Raw genomic sequence first — 25,269 nt, 5'->3', positions numbered from 1 at the left:
AGACGTGCTGTGATGGAAAATAATAATCTTCAGAGGAGTTACAGTATTTAGAAAGAGAAATTAAAATAAAAAAATGCAATCAATTAGTACTTGTGGTATAAAAGTATAAACAAACTATACATTTCCCATCCTGCTTCTCATGTTTCACTGCACTGACACAGTTAATTTAGCCTCCCAAAATGGATAAAACACACGAACAACCCCTTTAATTTTAATTTTTACAAATTCTATGACTTTTACTAGCATGCATCAACGCTAAGGAGAAAAACAAACAGCAAACAGTGCAAAGTGCTATAAAGTGTGTTTTTTATTAAGACTGGAGAAGGTATCAGTACCAAATCAGGGTCTTGTCCCACCCTGAGCTTATTTAAGAGTGCAAGATGAAGTCTGAACAACATGGTGCAACAAAGCAGGAAAACAATGTAGAAAAATATGTTTTAAAAATCCCTTCAAAAGATATAAACGTTTTTAAAATAAACAAGTCAATATAAAGTAAATTACACATTCATAAGATGTACAAATATGAAAAAAGAAATAAAAGTGCTCTCTAATAATAAAAAAAAATCTGTTCCTTTGTGAATCCAGCAGAGTCCAAGTGTCCACAAGTCTACAGTAAAAATGTGATACGTTTGATTTAGCTTAATATTTAAATGGTTCTCATGCATGACACTTAACCTAGCATGATGCTGACTGCAGTTAAACCGTACTGCACCTGTGATAAATGTTAAGAACCATTTATGACTGGACCATCCTAATAAAGAATGGCCTTACATTGGAAATTTATAAGCAAAACAGTTTTAAAAGTTGAAAGATGCATATTTTATAATCACACTACTTATAAAACTTCCCAACAAAGCATGGAGAGGAGAAGCACAGGCTTGAGTCTTCTGCCCGCTTTTGGATCGGCGCTATCTACTGTAGCAAAATAAGTTGTGAAAACTTCATAAATTTCTAAACATTTTACTTAATTTTCTAAAAAATAAATATAGAATTTTGTTTTGTGAAGAACTTAAATGCTTGACCCTGTTGTGTTTTTCGCAGTGACTCTAAAGTACCTTTCTTTCTTTTTTTACCCACAGATTAGCATAAAGTGACCGGTAGGAGGAATACATCATCATCTAACAGAGTTTTTTTTGGAAATGTACAGTATTATAAATACTTAATCCATCTTGAACGGCTCAGCAGTGATCATCTTTCAACAGCTTAAGTCTGTCTTATTAGCCATGGACGTAATAAGCTAATAATGTCCTTCATAATTGGCCAAAACAGAAACCTAAACTGTCTCCTTTTATCGCCTGTGTGTAAAGCTAGCGGCCATTGCAGTTACAGTTCGCTGAATAAACTTCTCTGGATTTGTTCCAGTTAGTTGCTGGCAAGTTCCTATTGGCTGAATGGAAGAAATAAGCATTTGTAGGTCAGTTCCCATAGACAAAGAGGGGTTTTCAACCTGACTGGAAAAGTGCATTGTTCTTATGGAGATTCCTCCTGTTGTGAAAAAGTCAAATGAAACTAGAGATTGTGTCCGGCTTCATATCTGTGATTCTCCCGTGCTTTGAATACTCTTCAGAGGCCGCTGAAAAAAAAGATCAAATTTAAATATCATTAATGTGGCCATGGAAAAGAATCCTTCCACACTGAGTGTAATGCAAAACTGTTTTTGTAATTTGGTGCAACAGACCCATACCCGACTGCTGCTGGACTGATTGGTGCTGTAATCGGAATATTTCTTCTTTTCTGACTTGCACACTCTGCCGTAAAGTTTCCTGTATTCCTCTCTCACCTGAAAGAAGCAACAAATAACTGGTTAATGGGGTGGAGGATAAAGTTTGGGTGACTGAGGTCAAGATTTGAGGATGAGGTTTAATTTAATGAGTTTGTTCTTTAAGTTGAGGTCAATAAGTTGATGCTTTTGAGTTTATGTTTAATGTTGGTGAATTTAAGGATCCTGAGATTGAGGTTTGAGTTTCTGAGGCTGAGATTGTGATTGATTTGATGAACTTGAGGATACTGAAGTTGAGGCTTCTGAGGTTGAGGCAGCTAACGGTGAGCTTACTGAGGTCACATGTAATGCTATTAATTTAATCTTTGCATTCCTTTTCTCAAACCTGAATTTGAGGTTATTGAGGTTGGGGTCAGAGCTTATAAGTATGTGGTTACTAAGGGTAAGATTAGAGCTTCTGAGGATGATGTTGTTGAGGTTGTGGTTACAGTTTCTCACCTGCGATTTCAGAGGTTGTGGTTACAGTTTCTGAGGTTGAGGATATTAAGATTGAGGGTTAGATAACTAAAGTTGAGTTATTGAAGTTTTGATTAAATACTGAATATGGTGTTATGGTAGGGGACCTTATAGAAGTTGAATTTATGGTTTTGAGGTTAAGGTTTTTGATCTTAAGGTTACTGAGGCTAAGCTTAGCATGACTGAACTTGAGGCCACGGAGCATTACTTTGGTTGGGGTTAGAGTTATTTAGGTTGACATTACTAAGGTCAATGTTAATGATTAGAGCTTCTGAGATTAAAGTTAATGAGGTAGAATGAGTACACGGAGGTAAAGGTGACATTTTGTGTGTTTACAGCTAATGTTACTGAGGTTAAGGCAAGACATGCCTATGGTTACGTTGGTGTTACTGTGATGAAGGTTAGTGTAAATGAGTTGCAGGTTAAGGTTACAGTCAGTGTTAGTGACAATAAAGGTTTACTTATATGTTGGTGTCCTGTTGGTGTAGCATTATTTAGTCACAGACAAGGAACCGTAAATGGTGTGCCTCACCTGTTTGCTCATTAAGCAGTGCATAATGAAGATAAGCGCCCCCTGAAGGCTGTTAAACAGAGTGAAGAGATACGCCATCACCAAAGTGCCCTGCTCCTGGAAGAGGAAACAACCAAAAATCCACATCCCTCCCAACACACACAGCTGAGCTACAGCTGTCAGGACGAACCCCCTGTGAGGAAGAGCAAAAGAAGGAGGGGAGCGAGAGAGAAAATTGTAACTGTTATATCATCGTGTTGATTTGGTGAACACACATATACACACATACATACACCCAGATTAATATACCTGATGCGCTTTAGTTTAGAGACATCCGGGTTGAGGCTGGAGAATTTCCTGACCAGTTTCCAAACTGTTATTACAAAGAAGAAGCTGTTGAGGAGGATGATGATGCAGACTGGTGCAAAGAAACTCCAGATGAAGTCTTGTTCGAGAGAGAGCCAGCAGCTGTACACACACAAAAATAATAATATATATATATATATATATATATATATATATATATATATATATATATATATATGAAAAGACACATTTGGATAGCTTTAGATCTTAAAGCTTTACTTTGCTATTCATTTGACTGTGGCTGCCATGAATTCAGCCCTACCCTGTGCACACACTTACTGGCGCTCGGTGCCGTAGCCTAATGGGAAGGCGATGGCTGAGATGACGACAATGACGAGAGGAATGCCATAACCCACAGCGTACAGGTACATTGGATGGAGCGTGGTGTGGAAAACCAGAACCAGCATGCGGTAGAGCTGCACTCCCTCCAGCAGCATGAAGCAGAACACAGCCAGGTAGAAGAAGTGAAGAAGTGCTGCGACTGATGCACAACCGACCTTCACAAGGTAAAGACAAACCAAAGTGATTTTTAAAACCTTCTTGAAAGGACAGATGTTTTCCTTTATTCACTCACACACAAACCTTGTTCTCTGTGCTGGTTATGAAGAAGAGGAAGATGATGTTGGCGATGAAGAGGCACACACACAGGTGGAGGTGTATGGTTGTACGGGTTCCATGGATGGAGCGACAGAGCAAGAATGTCAGGATACAAAGGAATAAACAGATAATGGAGATGGTGAGACCAACCCTAGTGATCCATACCAACTCAAACGTGTCCTAAAGAGAGAGAGAGAGAGAGAGAGAGAGGTTAATACACTGTTGTAACAATATACATTAGTTAGCTCTTCTGGATCTGAATCCATATAAACCTCTACCTCAATGGGATACAGGGCCATAAGGACAGCGAAGCTGCTCAGGTGTTCCCACTTGCACACGGCGTGAGTGGAGTTAAACACGGCCTTCACACACCCTTCTCCTGACCACGTCCCTCCACCTTCATCTCCAGCCCAATACACACAGCTGTAGTTCAAGCCCTTGGAGACTTCTCTCTCCTACAGCGGAGTCAGTACAGAAAATGTTATTAAAGTGGTTTTAAAACATTTTATCTCACACATGCATGTTGTGTTAAAGTGTGTTACATTTTTGTGTCGGAAGGTGAGAGTGACAGGCTCAGGCAGAGAGTGTGTGTCCGTGTTACTGATGAGCGCTGTCACCACTTCAGAGTTGAGCAGGTAGGTGGTGTTTATGTGCGACGTCTCAGCGCCCGTTTTGACTGGAGGCGACACTTTGGTGGAGTTTAGACTTTTGTAACTGACCAACGCCACATATGCAAAACCTGAACAAATTAACAAATAATTATAAATTAGTTCCAAATAGTGTGTCTTTGTGTGTGTGTGTGTGTGTGTGTGTGTGTTTATACCTGGATAATTTGCACCCACTGCAGTTTCCCAGCTCGTGTTAAGCTGCACATTGTCTGTGACCAGTGTGACAGATCCAGTGGGCGGAGTCAGATCCTTTCTGACTGTAAGCCACGCCTCTGAAAATCAACATTAGCACATGTTTTACACTTCAGTTTGTCTGTGTGCGTTTGTGTGTGTGTGTGTGTGTGTGTGTGTGTGTGTGTGTGTGTGTGTGTGTGTGTGTATACCAGTGTCCTCGTTGTCCATCCTGGTTGTGTTTTCGTTGAGCTGAGGTGCGATGAGCCTCATCGTGTTCTCCACTGCTCCGAAAAACACACTCAGAGTCGAGCTCGAGTTCAGGTTCCCACCTGATAACACACCACCTGTCACATTCAGCAGGTTCTGGGGAAACACACACATGCACCAGGATCACATTGACGTTTGGTGTGTTTGTGTGTGTGTGTGAGTGTATACCTGACAGAAATGTAATATATTGTAACTTTAAAAAAAATCCAATTTGTCATTTGTTTGGACAATTTAATAATTCACATTAGTATTTAGTTTGGAACGACACAGAGTGATATTGTTTGGACTTTCTCATGAGGTTGGACCACCAGATAAACTGACATTCAGGTTCAGAACCATAAATGTTGTTGCAAAAAGTGGAACCTTTGATTGATGTTTGACAAATGTTTAGACATTAGACATCTAATCAGGTCACACAACAGTGTGGACCTTCTAATGATGTCACACAATTTTGGACCTTCTCGCAATGTCTGACAAGAGGGTGGACCTTCTAACCATGTCCACAAGAGTGTGGACATTCTTATGATGTCTCCCAAGAGTGTGGACCTTCTAGCCATGTGACATAAGACTGTGGAGCTTCTAACCATGTTAACACAAGATTTTGGACATTCTTATGATTTCGCACAAGAGTGTAGACCTTTGGACTCTCTCAAATGTAGATCAGCCACTGATATTGGTGGGGTTAAACATCGTAAAGATGTCACAAATCATGTTTGTCAATGTAAAAACACGAGTTTGGGCCCTCTGGTGATGGGACACCACAGCTTTCTAATAACAGAATTCAAAGGTTTGGACCATGTGATTATATCACACATAAGTTTGGATCATTAAAAAGTGACATCACACATGCAGTAAATCCCCTGTTGGTGGATAGGTTTGGATCCTGTGATACTCTCTGAAGAAGTTTGGACCATGTGATGTCCATGTGATGGAATGTGATGGAATTTCTAAAACATCACACTATAGATGGGTTCTCTACTAAGATCATTTACACAGCTAATGTAAATTACTAGGATAAAATAAACATTATTGGTGTTTTTATTTATGTTTGAGTGTGTGTTGTAGATTGTACCTGAAGTAAGGTTTCTCCTGAGCGACGTTCCCTTGATGAACCACTTAATGACCCACAACTTGTGGTGAAAAGATCCAATAAACCATCCATCACTGTTCCTACCTGCCCATGTAAACAGACACCAAGTTACAGTTACTTTTTCAATGTTCCTACTTATTATTTATTAATTAATCTCAAATTATTGGACTTACCTTTTCAGATGTCTTGTTAAATTTGTTACATGTCAACTCTACAAACAGAATAACACATTTTATTAGATGATTTTGTTATTTAAAGACATACAGCTGTATTGTTTCTTCATCATGCAATCCCTCTCTCACCTGTGCATTTAGTCTGATTGTTTCCATAGTTACTGTAACCAGACTTGCACTGACATAAGTAACTCCCTTCACTGTTGGAACAGTTGCTGCCTTGACCACAAACATGTTCTTCTCCATCACATTCATCGATGTCTAAGACACAAAGTGATATGTATGTAAGAACATACTGCTGCATTGGAGCATGGAGAAAGAGCAATTAAAAAAATAACCTAGGTTTGTTATTTTTAATATTGGTATCATAGCGACCATGCAGTTGTGAAATCTGAAAATAGATGTGGAGTATTGGTTTAGCTATTGGGGCTAAGAATCTTAAGGGTTAAGGGTAAGATTAAGGGTGCTGGGTTTGGATCTTGATCTGGAGCTGAGGGTTGTTCTGGGGCAGATCTCAGTGGTTTGCTCTTGGTGCTGATTGCTAAGGATCTTTGTTTAAGTCTGGGTTTTATTCAGTAGTCAGAGTTATGTTCTGGGGCAGATCTCAGTAGCTTGGTCATGGTACGGATTGCTAAGATCTTGCTCCAGGATTCATTCTCAGATTGTGACCGTGACCACAGATTGTTCCTCTCGACTCATTCTTGACACAAGACTGTATTGTATCATGTTAGGAAAGACTTTTTAAAGTCTAGATCTTGGTATTTATTCTTTGTCAGCATTTAATAGTTTAGTTACTCAGTAGCTACATTTAGGTCTCACTCTGGTACTCAGTCTTTATCATCTTTATCTGGCTGTGAATTTTAGAGCCCAGAGTCCTTTATAATGTGTTGTGCAATGGTCTGTGTCTTGGGAGTCTTGGTCTAGGTCTGAGTATCAGTGCTTAACCGCTTAGTCTTGGTCTATACAGAGCCTTGATCCAGGAAATGGATCTTAATGTTTAGAATTTGGTTCTGGCTCTCAAGATGGGACAAAGATTTCATGGTCCCAATGCTAAGATTCATAGTCTGGGACACAGGGTTGCAGACCCTTGGTCTAGGTTTCAGTACTTTGTGATTTAGTCTAGGTCTACATGTTCAAAAATTGCTACAGGTTTACAGATTTATAGTTTGATTCATTATTGTCCAGAATCTTGGGATGAGTGGGGATCTTAGTGGATCTCAGTTTTTAAAAGCCTTGGCCTCACACTTTTGATTCTTTGAGTTTCAGTATGGATCTTAATGTCCAGAGAATGTTCCAGAGTAATGCTTCAGGTGCCAAGGCTACATGTAATTCCCAGAGATTAGATTCTCATTACTCAAAGTTTTCTTCTGGGTCTGGATCCCAATCCTCAGAGAGTTAATGTGCTTCTGAGGTTTAATGGTTTTGAGGCCAGGGCTTAGAGTCTTGGTCTGAGTCCAGCTGATCACAGTATTCGCCTTAGTCTGGATCACAGTGCTCAGAGTCTTCACTTTGGGTTTGGAGTGATCTGGCCATGATCTGGTGTGTGTCATTGTGTCAGTTAGTGTGCTGTGGTTAGCATGGCTGAGCATGAATGTAATTTAGCGCTGTTTGTCAGTGATGATCCTAACAGCCTCACCTTCACAAGTGGTGTTGCTCTGGCCTTGGTTACGAAAACCAGTGGAACATGAGCAGGCGAAACTGCCATGTGTGTTGATACACACACCATGCGGTCCACAAAAAGTGGGCATTGATTTACACTCATTAATATCTGCAGTGAACACACACAGACACACACACACACACACACACACACACACACAGAATCATCACAACGTACACACAAAGCATAATTACATATCACACACAAAATATACATATACAAATTGTAAACAAACGCACACACACAAACACACAAACACACACGTGCATGACCATGCATTCACAAAGCAAAGACACTCACATGGGTACACAAATACACATACATACACACACACACACACACACACACACACACACACACACACACACTCTCACACACACTGTAGGTGTTTGTTAGTTTGCCTGGCAAAAAGCTGTTATGAGCAAACAGGTCAGGTGAAGTTAGTTACTGTTAGTTATTTATACTAGAATTACAGAACACAAGTTAAGCTGTAAGCTGCTGACATTTATTTATTTCAAAGTAAATACAAAATGAACATTTTGCACTATTTAGATTTCCTAAAATATTTGACATTTTAATACAGTGAAATATTTAAACAGTTTTTTTTATGATTGCTTACACACTAATATATATATATATATATTTTTTTTATAAACAGAACTGGTGAAACTTGACCACTCAAGGTACAGAACCTTTGCCACGATCTGCACACTACAGTAAAAACATATTCTTGACCAAGAATACACTTCTCCAGGTTGGACACAGAAATCTTACATGATGTCACTTTTATGCTATTTCAAGTCACCGTGTTTCAAATTACCACAACTATAAAAAAAAAACAGCTTAAACACAGCCATCAGGTCTACAGACACTCAGGTGCTGATCTGTAAACTCACCAGTCAGGTGTAAACAGTATAAAAAGGGAACAGGTGAGTGTTTCAAAATAAACATGGAGTAAGACTTGGAAGACGACATGGACAAAGACGAGAAAGACCCAATATGTCAGATGAGATTTCATCCCACGCTGCTGCAGCAGTAATTCAGACATTTCCAACAAGAGTTACTAAACTTTTACGACTGTCTACAGTAAGATCAGCACAGTGTGGCCGACTATCTGCGGCACCATTTGCACATTCACTCGATTTCATCTTTGAAACAATGTTTGATTAGTCTGTGCAGGACTGAGGGTTGAGAACATCAAGGAGGAAATTGTCTCAAAGGAACAAGAAAAAACTATCATAAACATGGGTTTGGTCAATACAGTAATACACTTCAGAGAAACACAAACAAACATTCTCATTAACCAGACAGTTTAATCATGCCCATGAGGACTGTCTATCAAACCTGGGCCGGATCTTTTAAAAACAACACGTGCACATGAAACGAGTCTAATGAGTGTTATTCGAAATAAATCTTCAGCCAGTAAAGGGCATGAGGCGTGAATACTGTATGTGGGGGAAAGAAATGCACTGGGCCTTGCACAAAGAACCTTTATGGATGGAACTGTATCACTTTCAGACAGAATACACAGCATTGGCACATCAGAACAGGTGATACATTGTCTTCTGAAACAGTGTATCATCCCACTGGTATCTGCTCTGGTCCAACTGCTGTCATTGGTATCTTCCACCATCTTTTCAGTTCAATACTTCTACTGTAAGAACACTCTCCCTACCTTAAGCCCTACTGCGCATATTTTTTTCAGCATTTTACAGACTTTTTTCATGTCTGGCTTCTGCTCATTTACGCCTGGAAACAGATAAAAGGATTCATTCGTTCAAGAAGAGCCTGTGCTGTCCAACCAAACTAAACCCCGCGATGGTGCTTAGGGTTTTTGTTTACAAAAAAAATCATGCTTTCCATTTTCTCTTTGCAAAAGGTTTTGATGTGTTTATAAACTATATGGTTAGCATATTTCAGATTGAGTAAAGCAAGGTGAAATTGGTTCAAGCTGAATTTAATCATATGAACTGTATGTGTGTGTGTGTGGTTTTGCATTTTTTTTAGAATTAGTTTTTTAAAATCATGGTTAAGCAATCATTAAAAAAAAAACAGATAATTATTAAGAGCTTAATATATTATTAATTATGACTAGAAAACTAAGTCCTATAAATAAAGCACTAGAATTTAGTTAGGAGTCTAAATGTGAACAGTTTCACAGGAAAATGAGAACTCCATTTTGTGCAATGTTTTTGTCAAGACTAATATAAATTTTGTATGATTTTCCCAAAACGCTATAACCTATATACTCTAAAAGAACTCATGCTTTGATTGTGATTTTGTAGTGAGTAATTATCAGCAAATTGGAACAAATGAAGAAACGTTCAGTTGCTCATAAAATCATTTTGCTTAGTTGTTACATGATACAAAACATTGTTTAATACAGTATAACGTATGACTGAATAAGGTTGGATTCCGCATCAAGGGCCTCCAACAAAACTCTTTAGTTATAAACACCCTTGTGTGCCTAATATGGCTTTATTTTTATGCATCATCCCCTAAAAATTATCTCCTTTGTTACCAGAAACAATATGAATGTAAAGTGAATGCTAACAAATTAAAAAGGTTAAATAATATTTGATTTTATATATACACAAATATTTAGCATTTTTAAATACCAACCACGCTATTAGAATTTATAAAATAAATGAAGCAGCTCTTTACCTGCACAGGTGAATGTAGAACCAACTTTTTTATCTTGAAACCCAGGTAAACACACACACCGGTAAGAACCGATTGTGTTTTGACACTTTGCATTCGCAGGACAAGGGCTTGATCCATTCACAGTGCACTCATTTATATCTGAGGGGCAAAAAGCAATATTTTAAACTCTTCTTCTTATGTTTTAATAGAAACAGCTTATTTATCTCAACCTTAATGTTTTTCCAATGAAGAACTCCAGTGTTAAATGAATGGAGAAATGTCTCACCTTGACATTGTCCTGTGGTGGCAGTGAAGTTTGTAGTTTTGTAAGAGTTTTTAAACCCTTTCTCACACTGGCAATAATAACCCCCGAGTGTGTTATAACACACAGAGTGATTACCACAGCGTTTAACTTCACACTCGTTCTCATCTGTAATGAAGAAAAATAGAAGAAAAGAACCAGCAGGAACATTAAGACACTGAATACATAAGGACACTAAGTTGTTTATATTCTGCACTGAGCTAAAGCTTGTACATGCATAATGTATTTCCAACTTCTCACTAAAAGAACAAACATTACAAAAACCCTAAGGCTATTCGGTTAGAGAAATTCCAGAACTTCTTCTTCTTTGTCTTTCGGCTGTTCCCTTTCAGGGGTCGCCACAGCGAATCATCTGCCTCCATCTAACCCTATCCTCTGCATCCTCTTCTCTCACACCAACTAACTTCATGTCCTCTCTCACTGCATCCATAAATCTCCTCTTTGGTCTTCCTCTAGACCTCCTGCCTGGCAGTTCCAACCTCAGCATCCTTCTACCGATATATTCACCATCTCTCCTCTGAACATGTCCAAACCACCTCAATCTGGCCTCTCTGACTTTATCTCCAAAACATCTAACGTGGGTTGTCCCTCTGATGAACTCATTCTTGATCCTATCCATCCTTGTGACTCCCAAAGAGAACCTCAACATCTTCAGCTCTGCTACCTCCAACTCTGCCTCCTGTCTTTTCTTCAGCACCACTGAAGATTCCAGAACTAATACTTGTAAAAACAGTTCTGAGAACAGTTCTAATATTACAGCACTGGTTCAATTAAACAGGTCCCAATACTATAACTGTTCCGCAAGTTAAACTTTAAGCTATAAGCTGCTGACATTTATTCATTTCGGAATCAAAGTATATACAAAATTAACATTTTGCTTTATTTTTACTTTCTAAAATATTAGAAGTTATAAAACGTATGCCGTAAAACATTTAAACAGTTTTTATAAATGTGTTGTTTTAAATCCACAGTTTACAGTTTTAACAACAGCTTTAAGTCCATTAATGCTAACTACAAATTTTTTGCTAGCAGATTTATTTTTCTCTCCGACTTCTGATTGGACTTCCAATTCAGACTCCCCACTTTTCAGTTAGGTTTAATTAGTGAGTCTATGCATATCACTTTAGATATCTAATCCATCCATTATCTGATCCTTTAATTCTACTGTATGTACGATCGCAGGGACCTGGAGCCGCACAAGGCAGAGTACACCATAGATATACACACTACAGTTTAGAAATGCCAGTCAGCTAGACTGTATGTAAACTAGCATACCCAAGCTTTACATAATCACAGACCAGAGGTGACATTCACACCCTTAACTCTGGAGGTACGAGGTAAGATTGCTAACCATTAAACCATCGTGCAACCCAGACCAATATGTATATATAACTTTGGTATAGTGACAAACCAATTTTAAGGTAAGGCAAATTACTGGTGTAGCACTGGTGTAGCACTTCTTCAAATGTTAACACTATCTTTAATTTTTGTTAAGGAAACATAATTTGAATACTAAAATGTCCAATTGATGATTCTGACAGATTTTTTAAGGCTCTTTTGTGTTTAAATAAATGCTGTATTGAATAAAACAAGCATATTCTAATGCTCTAATATTTTGTTTTTTAAATGAAAACTCAATAACTTAGTTTAGAGATATTCACGTCTGTTTCCTTCAAAACATCAAACAAATAGAATTCTGAGGCCCTAAAAGATAAAGTGAACAGAAACACACAGTTCACACTGGGCATCATTTATTGTGCCGCAAAAATGTATTTGCCCCTTTTTGATTTTCTTTATTTATTTTGCATATTTGTCACCTTTAAATGTTTGAAATCATAAAAAAAAATATTACACAAAGATAACCTGAGTAACTACAAAATGAGGATTTCACTTATTAAAGGATAAAAAGCTGCTCCCCTGTGACAAATACTGTATGATAAATACTACTATTGTGTAACAAACATGCAAAACAATAATAAATAAAAAAAAAATCTGGAAGGTCCAAATATTTTTAAACAGCACCGTAGGTGCACAATTGTATTTATGTATTTATTTTTTGGAGGCTGTGGAACGAATAATTTAAGTTTCCAGTATTTCTTTTGGGACAATTCACTTTGGTTTACGAGTGTTTTGAAATAAGATAAGATACACACACACACACTCATCTTCTACACCGCTTTATTCTGTATTCAGGGTCGCAGAGGCCTGGAGTCTATCCCAGGGGGCTTAGGGCACGAGGTGCACACTGGACAGGGTGCCAATCCATCGCAGGGCATGCACACATACACACTCTACGGGCAATTTGGGAACACCAATTAGCCTAACCTGCATATCTTTGGACTGTGGGAGGAAACCCACCAAGCACGGGGAGAACATGCAAACTCCATGCACACAGATACGGGAATCGGGCCCGGCCGGGAATCAAACCCAGACCCTTGAGGTGCAAGGCGACAGTGCTAACCACTACACCACTGTTGGTTCCTCAGAATGCACAGGGAATGAAGGAATTCATGCTAACAGTTAGGATTGTGACATCAAATCCTGTAGGGACTGGAATTTAAATGTGCGATGCAAACATTAATGTTATCCATTTACGCAAAGTGTAAAATAAAACCCATCATGTTTATAGGTTAGTTCTCAGAGCACTGAGGCACACCATCTCACCTTCACACACTCCGTTTATCATCTGATATCCGTAATTACATCCTGCTTCAGCTTCATCAGCAAACACCGGCAGCACCAGGAGGCCTGAGGATGAGAGGACAACATGATCACACATGCTGTTAACTCCACGCTAAGACTGGACTAGGACATGTCTCTGTCTTTTCTATCTGAGTCCTTTTTATCATCTGGATACAATAGCTAAGAAAGCTAACTGTCCACGATCTCAACTACTTCCTAACTTTATTTTTCTTTGAATGTTTAAAACAAGATAAAAAAAAAAAACACTGGTTTTATCATGGTTCTCACACTCACACACACACACACACATTCAACCTGAAACTAACTGCAGGCATGAGCTAGAGCGGTGAGCATTTGCACCATAGAGCTGATTCAAGGAGTCACTCTAATGAAAATAAAATCATAATTATGTCATGTGTGATTGCGGTCCTTTGTCAAGGTGACATGAATATAAACATGCACATACTGTTCTTGTCATCAGTTTTAAGAACAGAAAGAAACCACATAGCATTTTTCTACTAAACGTTCCACAGTGGTCTGACTTTTCATTTCACGCAAGCACACACATACACAAACACATGCACACACAAAGTGCATGCTGCAGACTCTCAGGCAACACAAATGTGCGTGAGAAAACTGTCACCTACACACACACACCACACTGACACATGCAAACAGCGTGTATGCATGACGCATTGGGAGGTAAATGTGCAGGAAAGCTTCAAAAACAAAAAAACAGCTAAAGTCATGCACTGGTTATACTTGCTGATAAGACTTTAGTGCTGTTTCCACCAAAGAGCTCAGGTACTGTACATGAGAACTTCAGCATAGACATTTACATTTGGCAGACGCTCTTATCCAGAGCGACTTACATTTTTATCTCATTACACATCTGAGCAGTTGAGGGTTAAGGGCCGCGCTCAAGGGCCCAACAGTGGCAACTTGGTTTTTGCAGGGTTTGAACCTGGGATCTTCCGAACCATAGTCCAATGCCTTAACCACTGAGCTACCCCTGGCCTGAGCCAAGACTCACAAACATCAGCTTCATGGTGATCCTCTCAAATCTTAGCCAGTATCATAGACTCTAGTGGAATGCTAATAGCTAACTCAAACGTTTTATGATGAAATGCATACACCAAAATTGTTTCTATTATTATGTAAGATTTTCACAGCCGTAACAGAAACTCCTAAAATCTATCTTCTACTGTTCACTCTCTCTCTCTCTCTCTCTATCACTTATTGTCTATACAGCTTTATCCTGTATTCAGGGTCATGGGGGCCTGGAGCCTGGAGGATTAGGGCACGAGGCGGGGTACACAAGGTACCCACAGGGTGCCAATCCATCATAGGGCATACAGGCATTCACACACTCATTCACACACTACGGGCAATTTGGGAACACCAGTTAGTAGCCTAATCTGCATGTTTTTGGACTGTTGGAGGAAACCGGAGAACCCGGAGGAAACCCACCAAGCATGGAGAGAACATGCAAACTCCATGCACACAGACCCTGAGGCGGGAATCAAACCCGGGACCTGAAGGTGCAAGGCTACAATGCTAACCACTGCACCACTGTGCTGCCTTTCATTTCTTTATATTAAATTGATGTGGATTTAATTAAAAAATGGGAACTGATGTTTTACTGCTAAAGGCGACAAAGTGCCTAAAGATTCAATTTAAAAAATGGTAATAGAAATGTATTCCTTTTGTTACCACCTAGTAACAAAGATGTGCGTTACTTTTGTGTTACTTTTGCTGGAATCATGTGTCAAGCATTTTGGCATTTCATAAATTGTAATGAACTGTAATACATTTCTTACCCATCTATACACTTTAATACACACATGTGTTTATGTTCCTGCTTACGGTAACATCTAGTTATTACTAAAATAAAACTGAAAATTTCATTTAAACAATCGGTATATCCATCGAAATTAAAAAATATCTTCATTATATTATATATTTTCACGTATATATATATATATATATATATATATATATATATGGCCTCCAGCTGACTTTGAGCCATAGTTGAGTTCACTGCAGGGATTCACTTCCTGATTTGGTGTCTAAACCATCTGCTCCAAAAACATCCTAACTTATTCTGTCGCCTCTTCCTTTTCTATTCTTTTCATTTCCCTTTGTGGTGGAAGTTGAACCACTTCTCCCACGTATATTTTAAACCTCACACACACACTCTCTCTTACAAGATAGTGAGATTCAGTAAATGCTTTTAATAATAAAACTACAGATTACACGATTCCGAATTGTGCCAGGTTGACCTTTGACATTTAGCCCCTTAAGCCTAATCGATTCTAAATTCAAAGGGGGAAAATGCAGCATTGTGGTACACACACTAACACACACACACACGGGGGCCGGATACACACCCACACAGTCTCACTTGTCTGTTTATGTGGTCATTCGCCCTTTGAGGTAGAACTCAAACAAACATGATGTCACAAAGGCTTTTTTTTTTTAATTCCATGTATATTTTTAGTGTCCACACACTCACACACTCACACACACACAAATCCCCTGAATGTAAAGTGCTGCTCAAACTTTAAGCCTGCGGTTTCAGACCTCCTTCAGAAGCTCCGTCTTCCAAATTAATAGACGTTTGTCCTCGAAGCAGTGACACTAACCACCAGACGCACTGATCCCTATTATGACATCCCATCATCACTCACAAGCACTCCGGCTGCTCATCCACTCATCCCGTCCACTCCACTTTGTTTATTTCCTGTTTATAGATCAGGGCTGTGTGTGAACTTGAGATTTTTTCAGCCCACACACACAGAACGAGAACGAGCGCACTGTGAGGAGAGGTTCACTGTACGTGACACAATCCTGTATACGATGAGAAACCCGGTGTTGCTTTGTGAAATAGTTTGTGATACATTATGTGTGTGTATGTGAGGCTCTTGAGAAGCTTGAGGAACTCTTCCATCAGGGCTGCTGTTCCAGAGAATTAATCAACACCTTCTGACCAAAAAGAGCAGAGAACTCTGCAGCGCTGTGGTGGAAGTTCATCTGCATTCAGGCAAACACATGGTATCTTTTCCCCAGATCTGTTCTACACACACACACACACACGCACATGAGTGTTTTGTTATTCAGCACTTTCTGTAACTCACATTTTATCTGATTTCTTAAGTGCATGCGTAGGATCAGATAAAGAAAAATCGTAAAAAGTAAAGAACACTACAAGCTAATTTTTAAACACCAGTCATCTAAAGTGTTCAGTGTGAGCAAAAGTTCACAGACACTTACACACACATTAGGACAAAAGTGTAAAAGAGAAGGAAAATGTCTTAAACTTGTTTACTTAATGAATGCTATAAATTCTAGCAACATAAAAAAGGAAAATTGTATAAAGCTTTTAATTTTAAGTTTTTGTAACAAATTTGTTCTTATGCATCAGGGTCTCTATAGCAACAGCAGATTTAACGGGACTTATAAGAACAAAGAAACCAATGTAGAATTGGAGATTTCTGCTTCTTACTGTATGGAAGCGGTAACCGGTTCTAGCGCAGAGGTAAGAGTCAGAAGTGAAGCTTTAACTGGGCTTTGAAATGAGTCGGGCAGTGTAATCAGAAACGTGTAATGGTATTGTATCAATAACGTGCAAAACAGAAAAAATCCCTAAATGAATCTCTTTCTCTTTTGCTTCTTCTTTTTTTTGTTTTTGTTTTGCATAATATTTCTCTGTAGCAACAAATGTATTAACAGGTACACCAGAAGAGGGCGCACTTGCAGTTTAGACACTGTGCACAACTAGACATGTATGAGGACTGAACGATAAGAGCAGTATTTTTGACAGACTTGATGTTTTTTTTTTTTTATATTTTATTTATTTTGTTAATTTACGATTTAATTCATTTGGCTCAAGATAAGCTATCATTTTATATAAAACTTTATCTGAGTAAATAACTGGAGGCTTTATTATTACTTATTGATTATTGATTGTTCAAAATGTGCAACTCTAATTATATAATCGTATTACCTTTTAAAAAAGGGAACAAAATAGGTTTGGAAGTTGAGTATGATGTAGCTTTAATTTTACGAAAAAAAAAAAAAAAGCATACATTTTTCCATGAAGTGATGTTATAGAAAAATAATCAACTTTTGGGAACAGTACCTCTTTGCATTAGATATGTTTACCCAAGTTAACTGCTGTACACTGAGACAACCATGGAAGCCAGAAATCACTAATGCTTCATATAAACACTACTGAAGGGCAATACAGGATCTAGCTGTGTCTCTCATTTCCTGTAAAGCTAACATCAGGAGTGCTTGAGGTCCGGTCTGAGGAAGCCCATCTTTCTCTTCCTCTCCAGATCCTTAAATGGGAACCGAGAGTGTTCTGATGACATCAACGGCAGACACAAATCCTAGTGATGTCGCACGTGTCTCAGGATCGTCATAACACAATGAATCTGCAGAACAGCTTGTGTCTGAGGGCAGTAAATGGTGTGTCTCTGTGGTCTCACCAGCTGATTCCTTACCAGACGTCGATGGAGGGAGTGTGTGTGGCGCTTTTTAAAAATCTTATTATTATCATTATTATTGTTGTTGTTGTTGTTCATTTATTTATTTTTTATTTTTTAATTAATTTATTGCATTGCTATGTTATAAGTGTGTTTATAAGGGGAATGAGAAGTGAGTAGAAAGGCATCTGTCAGGCTGTAATGCTCCAAAACTAACATTCTAAATAAACAACAGTGTGGGAACCTGGAAAAGTCACTTACTGGTCATTTCAGCTCAAACTACATTGAGGACTTCTCTAACGTTAGCATTCGCGCGACAGGATAATTCCCTTGCAGTCTTTTTTTAATTAATTTGTTCATTAAAATTAGGGTAGAAAGAAATCTAAACTATTCTCCACCTTTCTCTCTCTCTTCCTCTCTCTCAAACTTTAGAATGGTTTCATAAACACACACACACACACACACACGCTTTAGTGTTAGCCATCTGTTGAACTTTCACACACCACTGTTGAATCTCTGCTTAAAGAAACAGATCAGATATGTGGAGAGTTAAAACTAGAAGGTTTTGCAGTTCGTTAAATATAATAATAAATAATATCTATTCACACGTATACACGTCTTTTTCATCTCCTTTGTTTAAAATGTTCTGCATTGTGTATGCAGTCATGACTCTGTCAGTCGGTGTGTTTCTGCTGTTACTCTAAGTGTGTGGACTCGTAGTTATTCTTTGTAGCAAATGAAAAATTTTACAGCAGAAGCTAAGTGCTAAGTGCTAAGTGCTAGGACTAGCCTTGTATCATGTGACGTGACTTTTTGTGAAAAACCCGTTGTGAATCATGTGATGTGTAAAAAGTGTGTGTGATGAGTGTTTGATGGGTAAAAAGTCATGCTTAACTCAATCTGTCAATTTTAACAGTATATTTTCTTTGTGTTTGTAAGTTCTCTATAAATAGTTATTTTTACTTTAGTAGGAAGTGCACTGTCCAAACACCAGCCTCGTGGACATCATCAATAAGATGAGAGCGTAAGAAAAGAAAAGTACTGTAAGTAACGTTATTTTAATAAACACGAGAAAATATTGAATGACTGATGAAACGCAAAATTTCTGAGAAACATTATGATAATAACACAATAGTGTTTATAACAGCAACGTGATGTACAGTACACACCGCTTGAAGTAAGGCTACACATCACATGTTTATGGCCAAAACATAACATTTATAATATCATTAAAGATGGATTCAGTTTACATTTTACCTCAAATAATTACAATAAATGTATTAATCATTTAATTATTTTAAAGGATAAATGTTTAAATAATTAATTAATGATGTTTATTTAGCTAAAATAGTTTGTGTAATGTTTTTTTATTCATTTTTTTTTTTTTGCATATTTAATCACTTAAATGATTGAGATGAAAATTATATTACACAAAAATAAGGCTGTCCACACCTACATGGGCCTATGTGAAAAAGTAATTGCCCCCTAAACCTGATAACTGTTTGTGTCAGTGGAGGAATTTTGGCCCACTCTTCTTTGCAGAATTGTTCTAATTCAGTCACTTTGGGGGGTTTCCCACCATGAACAGCCCGTTTAAGTATCTGAATTAGATTTAAATCCAGACTTTGACTAGGCCACTCCAAAACCTTTATTTATTTATTCCTTCATTTATTTATTTTTTGAGCCATTCAGAGGTGAAGTATGCTGGTGTGTTTTGGTTGCTGGTTTGCTGCAGAACCCAAATGCACTTGACCTTGACCATAAAAATGCAGACTTCATTATTAATAACAGGATAATGATTCAGGTCCATGAAGTAGGAATGAAAAAGATAACATTAGGAATCTAGTGACAGAAATTCCTTCACTATGAGAAGTTAAAACCTTTGTTCATGAATGGAAGCATGCAGGCTGAACATATGCATTGTACTGAACATATTGTCATATGAATCTATATATTTCTATATTTCTATATTGTAGGTACACAATTAACAATTTGGGATCAGGATCTTCTGACCAACAGAGAGCACCACACGCTGCAGCTTTGGCTCCATCAGCACAACAATTTATTATTTTAATGCTAAGTGACAGTTTTCTTGGATATGATTGATGGAGTGAGAAAAAATTAATGAAATAAATATGTCACTTAGTAAAATTACCGTTCATTCATAAATAAGGTTGTTATTTAATATAATTGAAAACTGACACTTAAATATTAAAACATATTTAATCTCATTGCCATTTAAATGTTTTTATTTTATTTAATGATTAATTTAATGTATTATTTTTCATGCATGCTGATTTGGCACGGAAATAAATCTGTGAGTCATCCATCAAAATTAATTTCAGTATTTAGTTCATTATTGATAAATTTAATTAATCCCTTTGATTTTAAATCATTTGTTTAATACCATACGTTAATATTATACAACAGTTAGTTTGACCAAGTACTCTGATGAGAGGCGTTATTCCACGAGTGCAGTAACAGCACTGTGACGTGTAACTCTGTGTATGAGTGGGCGTGTCCCAGGTGTTGTCCAGTGGTTAATGACACTGACTGTGTGTCTCAGCGTGGGTGAGAGTAGGTCTGTACGGTCCGCAGTACTGAGGAGAGAGCAGCTGTCTGACTAAACCCACATTCACACCCAGTCACAGAAGCACTTTCAGTAATTTTCACACATCTGATAACGTTATGGCTTCTTAGGCCTTGTTCACACGGGCGTTAAGTTTTTGGATAAACGAACTTGCTCTGGACGTCCTAGACGTTTATGTTGTGTTTTGTAGTGTTGATTGATTAACTTCTACACCGGCGTTCGTTTGTCTCTGTCTATTGTCAGCCTGCAGCCCAAATTGTAGTTTGTGTGTTAACCTGTGGGGGCAGTGTGTCGGGAACTGGATATGAAAGCCCGCCGCTACTGGGTTCACTCTCTGACCGCACAACGTCGGATTAAAGGAAGTTTTTTTGTGGTTTATGAAAAACCATTCAACAATAATTTTTTTTTATCGTGCCCTTTTCCGCATTTCCCTATAGCATGTAGGATCATGGGATATATCCGGTCCCCCGAAGCGTAAAATGAACGCGAAGAAAACGAACTAGAAGCGTTTTCCTTGCGTTCGTTGGATTTTAAATGCCAAGAAAAAGCTGCATGCAACGTTTTTTTTTTTTTATTCTGTATAAACGCGCAGCCGGACAAACGCACGTCACCCAAGCCCGTGTGAACACTCTCATTGACTCCTATGTGTAGAAAACACTCGCTGCTTGAATCGCGCTCACCGGACACTACGAATGCAAGAAAAACGCTTGATTTTAATGCCCGTGTAAACAAGGCCTTAAACAACACGCCGTCTCTGCAGTAATTCTGAAACGTTCTGTTTTATTTACTCCTAAGGTGAGCTACGAAGTTAACTAGGGTCTAATACAAGGCTGAATCCCAAATCCCTCTCTAACCCTTGATTAAGGGCACTACTTGGTGTGTAGTCACTTTTTGGCTACAGTAGTACTGGTCAGGGTTTAAAACTCACCCCTGTTAATTACACTGTCAGTCGTTAACTATTGATTGGTTAATTCCACCAGGGTCGGAACTACAGTATATTTGTGGGTGGAGCAAAATGGCTAATTAAATAAAAAAACAAATCATAATCTGTTGATCATAAATAGTGTTTGTGGAACTGTTATCACACGAGAACTTGTGCTGTTCTACTGTTTCCCAGAACAGCTGTGATATCGTCAGTACTCGCTACTTCACTACTGATAACCAGCACTCCCTCTCGTTTAATACTGATGAGTTGTCACACTCCCCCAAGCATACTCGTTGGCACGAATTAACATTCAGCCATGCCTCCAGTCGTATGCAAACGTTGCAAAAGTCATCTACATTTACAGTTATGACAAAAAAATTACGTTTATCTTTCTGCATCTGGTTTATGTAGTAACTTTACAGACTCAAAATCGTTGTAAAGCCCTTATTTTATATACATGCCGGAATCATCAAAATAATGTAATAGATAAGCTGAATACTTGAGTCTTAAATATAGTAAGTGTTAATATAAGATTCGTATTTGTGCCCACCACACACCCCTCCACTTAATGATATTACCCAGAAATCTGCTTCACTTTCTCTGCACTGCCTGAACAGAAAGCTGTTGGACATTCACGGCTTTCCAATTACATATTCCCTTGTCCACACACACACACACACACACACCACAAACACACACCACACACACACACCACAAACACACACACATCAATGCTATTCTGAATCACTGAAATCATTTTATTGTTTAGAAAGATTATCTCTCAAGCCTCAGCACGCAGGGAACACATCGGAGACAACAGTGCACAGGAAGTAAGAGGTGTGTGTGTGTGTGTGCGTGTGTGTGTAAGAGAGAGAGTGAATCTTTGTGTGTGTGTGTGAATATGAGAACTTGTGAATGCCAAACAGTGAATGTCCAACGACTTTCTGTTTTGCAATCTGTGAACACCAATTAACTATTTTTCACACACACACACACACACACACACACACACACACACACACACACACAATAAAACTCCCAATGTCTTTTTATTACATGACCCACATATGGCAGTTAATTGTAGAAATAAAAAGACACTCAATCTTTCACTTGTGTGTCCTTGTAAACACAGTTTCCTGACAATACGGGGACTTTGGGACTTTTACTCACATACCAAAACATGTTCTAATCAGCCTAATCACCGTCTTCACTTGTCCCCAAAATGGCTTTATTCCCATAATGCTGGAAAAGAGGACAGTCCCCACAATAAGCCGATTATACACACACACACACGCACACACACACACACACACACACACACACCCCAGAAGAATCCTAGACAATATTGGTTGGAGTGAACAATGAGGTCCTTGTTACACACAGACACACTTAAACTGCTGTATCTGTTGGTCAGTTAAAAGCAGGAACATAACAGAACATTGAAATTTCACCAAATGTCCTCAAATCCAGTCCTCATAACCACAGAAACGTTGTACCAAATGTGCTCACAACCAGAGTGACATACTGTAGACATGCTTTTCCCCCTCATAAACACAACGAAGACCAAATGTCCACCTACACTCAAGAGAATGAGTACCGAATGTCCTTCTAAACTTAATAACATAGCTCCAAATGTCTCCATACTGTATGCAGAGTAATGAAATATCAAACGTGCTTATGAGCAGAATGACATAGAAATCATTTTCCTTATAAACACAGCAACATTAAGCCAAATGTCCCTTTTAAGCTTAAGAGACATAGTACCAAATGTCCTCATAAACACAGCAGTGTGGAACCAAATATCCTCGTAAACACTTTTTACGTAAATGCAGTTACTTAGTAGTGACTGAGGACATTTGGTACTATGTCACTGCATTTAACATAGGGGCATAAAAATGTCCTGTCATCGTGCAAAATGTCATGCATACTGAAATATAGAACTAAGTGTCCTCATAAACCCAGTCAAATGTCCTCATAAACCCAGTCAAATGTCCTCATAAACCCAGTCAAATGTCCTCATGCATGTTGCAATGTGTTACCAAATGTCCTCATGAACACTTTGACATAGTACCAAAAGTCAAAGCAACATAGGACTAAAATGTCCTCATAAACACAAGAATATAAAACAAAATGTTCTCACCAACTCAGTGACATAGTACCAAATATCCTCTTAAACACAGGGTGAGAGATAAAAAGGGAGAGAGTGCTTCATACACACTGCAGTGTAGTACCAAACGTCTTCATAAACTCGGGGACATAAAAACTGTACTGCTATGTAGTAACAAACACCTGCATGAACTCCGTGACATAGTACCAAACGCCCTCATAATTACAGTACCGTAGTTAAAAACAAACTTCATATTATTTTATTCATGCAAAGTGTTAAGCAGAAAGATAGTACTCAGGCATTTACTAGGACACGGATAAATCACACCAGCAGACGACAATCAGACTTCATACAGCTCCAACGCATCCTACCCTGTCCTACCCGTTCTACAATAGATTTTTGGCCGCTATGATGTTTGTCATTTATCCTCGCTCATATGCAGCCATCCTGCTGTTTTACACTAGATTTGTGCTGTTGTAATTTATTCCTCATGTATAATATCCATTACACAATCGCGATACTATATCAGGTGTGTGTGCTGCTTGATCACTTTCTATAACTGCTAATTTGACAAAAATCTGCACTTAATAATGGAGCTTCAATACTCATCTTAACAATACTGTATAGTAATTTACCCAAAGACATCCGCTAGAAGTAAACGAATAACAGAATTATTTTCCAATGAAAAGATATCTTCTTGTCTTTGTTTGGGTTTTTATTTAATTTAAGACAGAAACAAATATGTATTATTATTATTATTATTATTATTATTATTGCTGCATAAATAAAACACAAAGCGCTAATAAAAGTTAATAAAATCTCTAAAGAACCAGGACCAGTCTGGAGTCCCCATGGTGCTGGCCTGTGAAATGAACGAAGTCCATGTAAAACTATAAATACTCTCTCTCTCTCTCTCTCTCTCTCTCTCTCTCTCTCTCAATCACACACACTTTAGTTTAATTCATTGCGAACTGTGAGTCACTCACCTAAAACCAGGGACACACATTTAAGTTCCATATCGAACGATTGCAGAAGCTCCTTCTTCTCCCCTCTGGTTTATCTGAAGCCCTTAGTCCAGACTCCAGACTGTGGAACCCCCTCCAGTTTTTCACTTTCTGTCTCAGGGTCTCACCAAAAGCCTTCAGTGCTTTCAGTCGATTTACTTTCCTCCCCCACTACTTCTCTTTCTCCCACTCTCTCTCTCTCTTTTCTTGAGCTCTTCTTTTCAATCTGTTCCTCAGTCAGTTCCACGGCTACACCTCCCCCTGCAGTCCTTTTCTCTTAGAGTCCTCTCCTTTTCTACTTCTTTAGAAGGTCTGTCTTTTCTTTTTTTTTTTTTTCTTTTAAATCTCTTTGGTTTCTCTTTATCTTCCAGTCGTGAGAATTTCCACTCGTCTGCTTGTGTCGGTCATTCCCTTGCCTTTTCCCTCTATGCCAAGTCATGTGTGTGTGTGTGTGTGTGTGTGTGTGATATGTCTAAGTGCTACAGTGTGGCCGGGTTCAGAGAGGGAGGGAGAGAGAGAGAGAGAGAGAGGAGGCGGTGGCAACAGCTGTTGTTCTCACTGCTCAGTCAGTCAGATAATTTGTCTTGACTAACTCTAATCTCAAATCTAGCACACACACACACACACACACACACACTTTTCATTTCCTCTATTATTTCTGATCACATATGGAGTTTAACTAACACTCTTTTAAAGATAAAAAATAACAAGTGTGGAGTTTAAATACAACTTTACTATAAAGAGCTGCTGCAGCTGTAATCCAG

At 38.4% G+C, this 25,269-nt stretch overlaps 1 protein-coding gene across 2 annotated transcripts; it reads right to left on the bottom strand.

Moving 5' to 3' along the window:
• Window positions 1-289: 289 nt before the first annotated feature.
• On the bottom strand, window positions 290-25,010 carry LOC128506583 (putative adhesion G protein-coupled receptor E4P). Of its 2 annotated transcripts, XM_053477106.1 has the most exons (18): window positions 24,488-25,009; window positions 13,372-13,455; window positions 10,672-10,815; window positions 10,407-10,544; window positions 7,719-7,850; window positions 6,212-6,343; window positions 6,083-6,120; window positions 5,892-5,993; window positions 4,762-4,915; window positions 4,534-4,650; window positions 4,253-4,449; window positions 3,989-4,165; window positions 3,696-3,890; window positions 3,393-3,610; window positions 3,057-3,215; window positions 2,769-2,940; window positions 1,685-1,780; window positions 290-1,573 (listed from the first exon to the last, which is right to left on the bottom strand). In XM_053477106.1, the coding sequence occupies exons 1-18, from the start codon at window positions 24,516-24,518 to the stop codon at window positions 1,529-1,531; spliced, it is 2,331 nt and encodes a 776-aa protein (XP_053333081.1). In that variant the 5' UTR covers window positions 24,519-25,009; the 3' UTR covers window positions 290-1,528. The 2 variants fall into 2 exon arrangements, with proteins under 2 accessions (XP_053333081.1, XP_053333082.1); XM_053477107.1 differs by lacking the exon at window positions 7,719-7,850 and having other exon boundaries at window positions 24,488-25,010.
• Window positions 25,011-25,269: the final 259 nt, after the last annotated feature.

The sequence above is a fragment of the Clarias gariepinus genome, chromosome 18 (assembly GCF_024256425.1).
Source record: "Clarias gariepinus isolate MV-2021 ecotype Netherlands chromosome 18, CGAR_prim_01v2, whole genome shotgun sequence".
NCBI classification, from domain to species: Eukaryota; Metazoa; Chordata; class Actinopteri; order Siluriformes; family Clariidae; genus Clarias; species Clarias gariepinus.
This window is presented reverse-complemented; position numbering and strand designations above follow the sequence as displayed.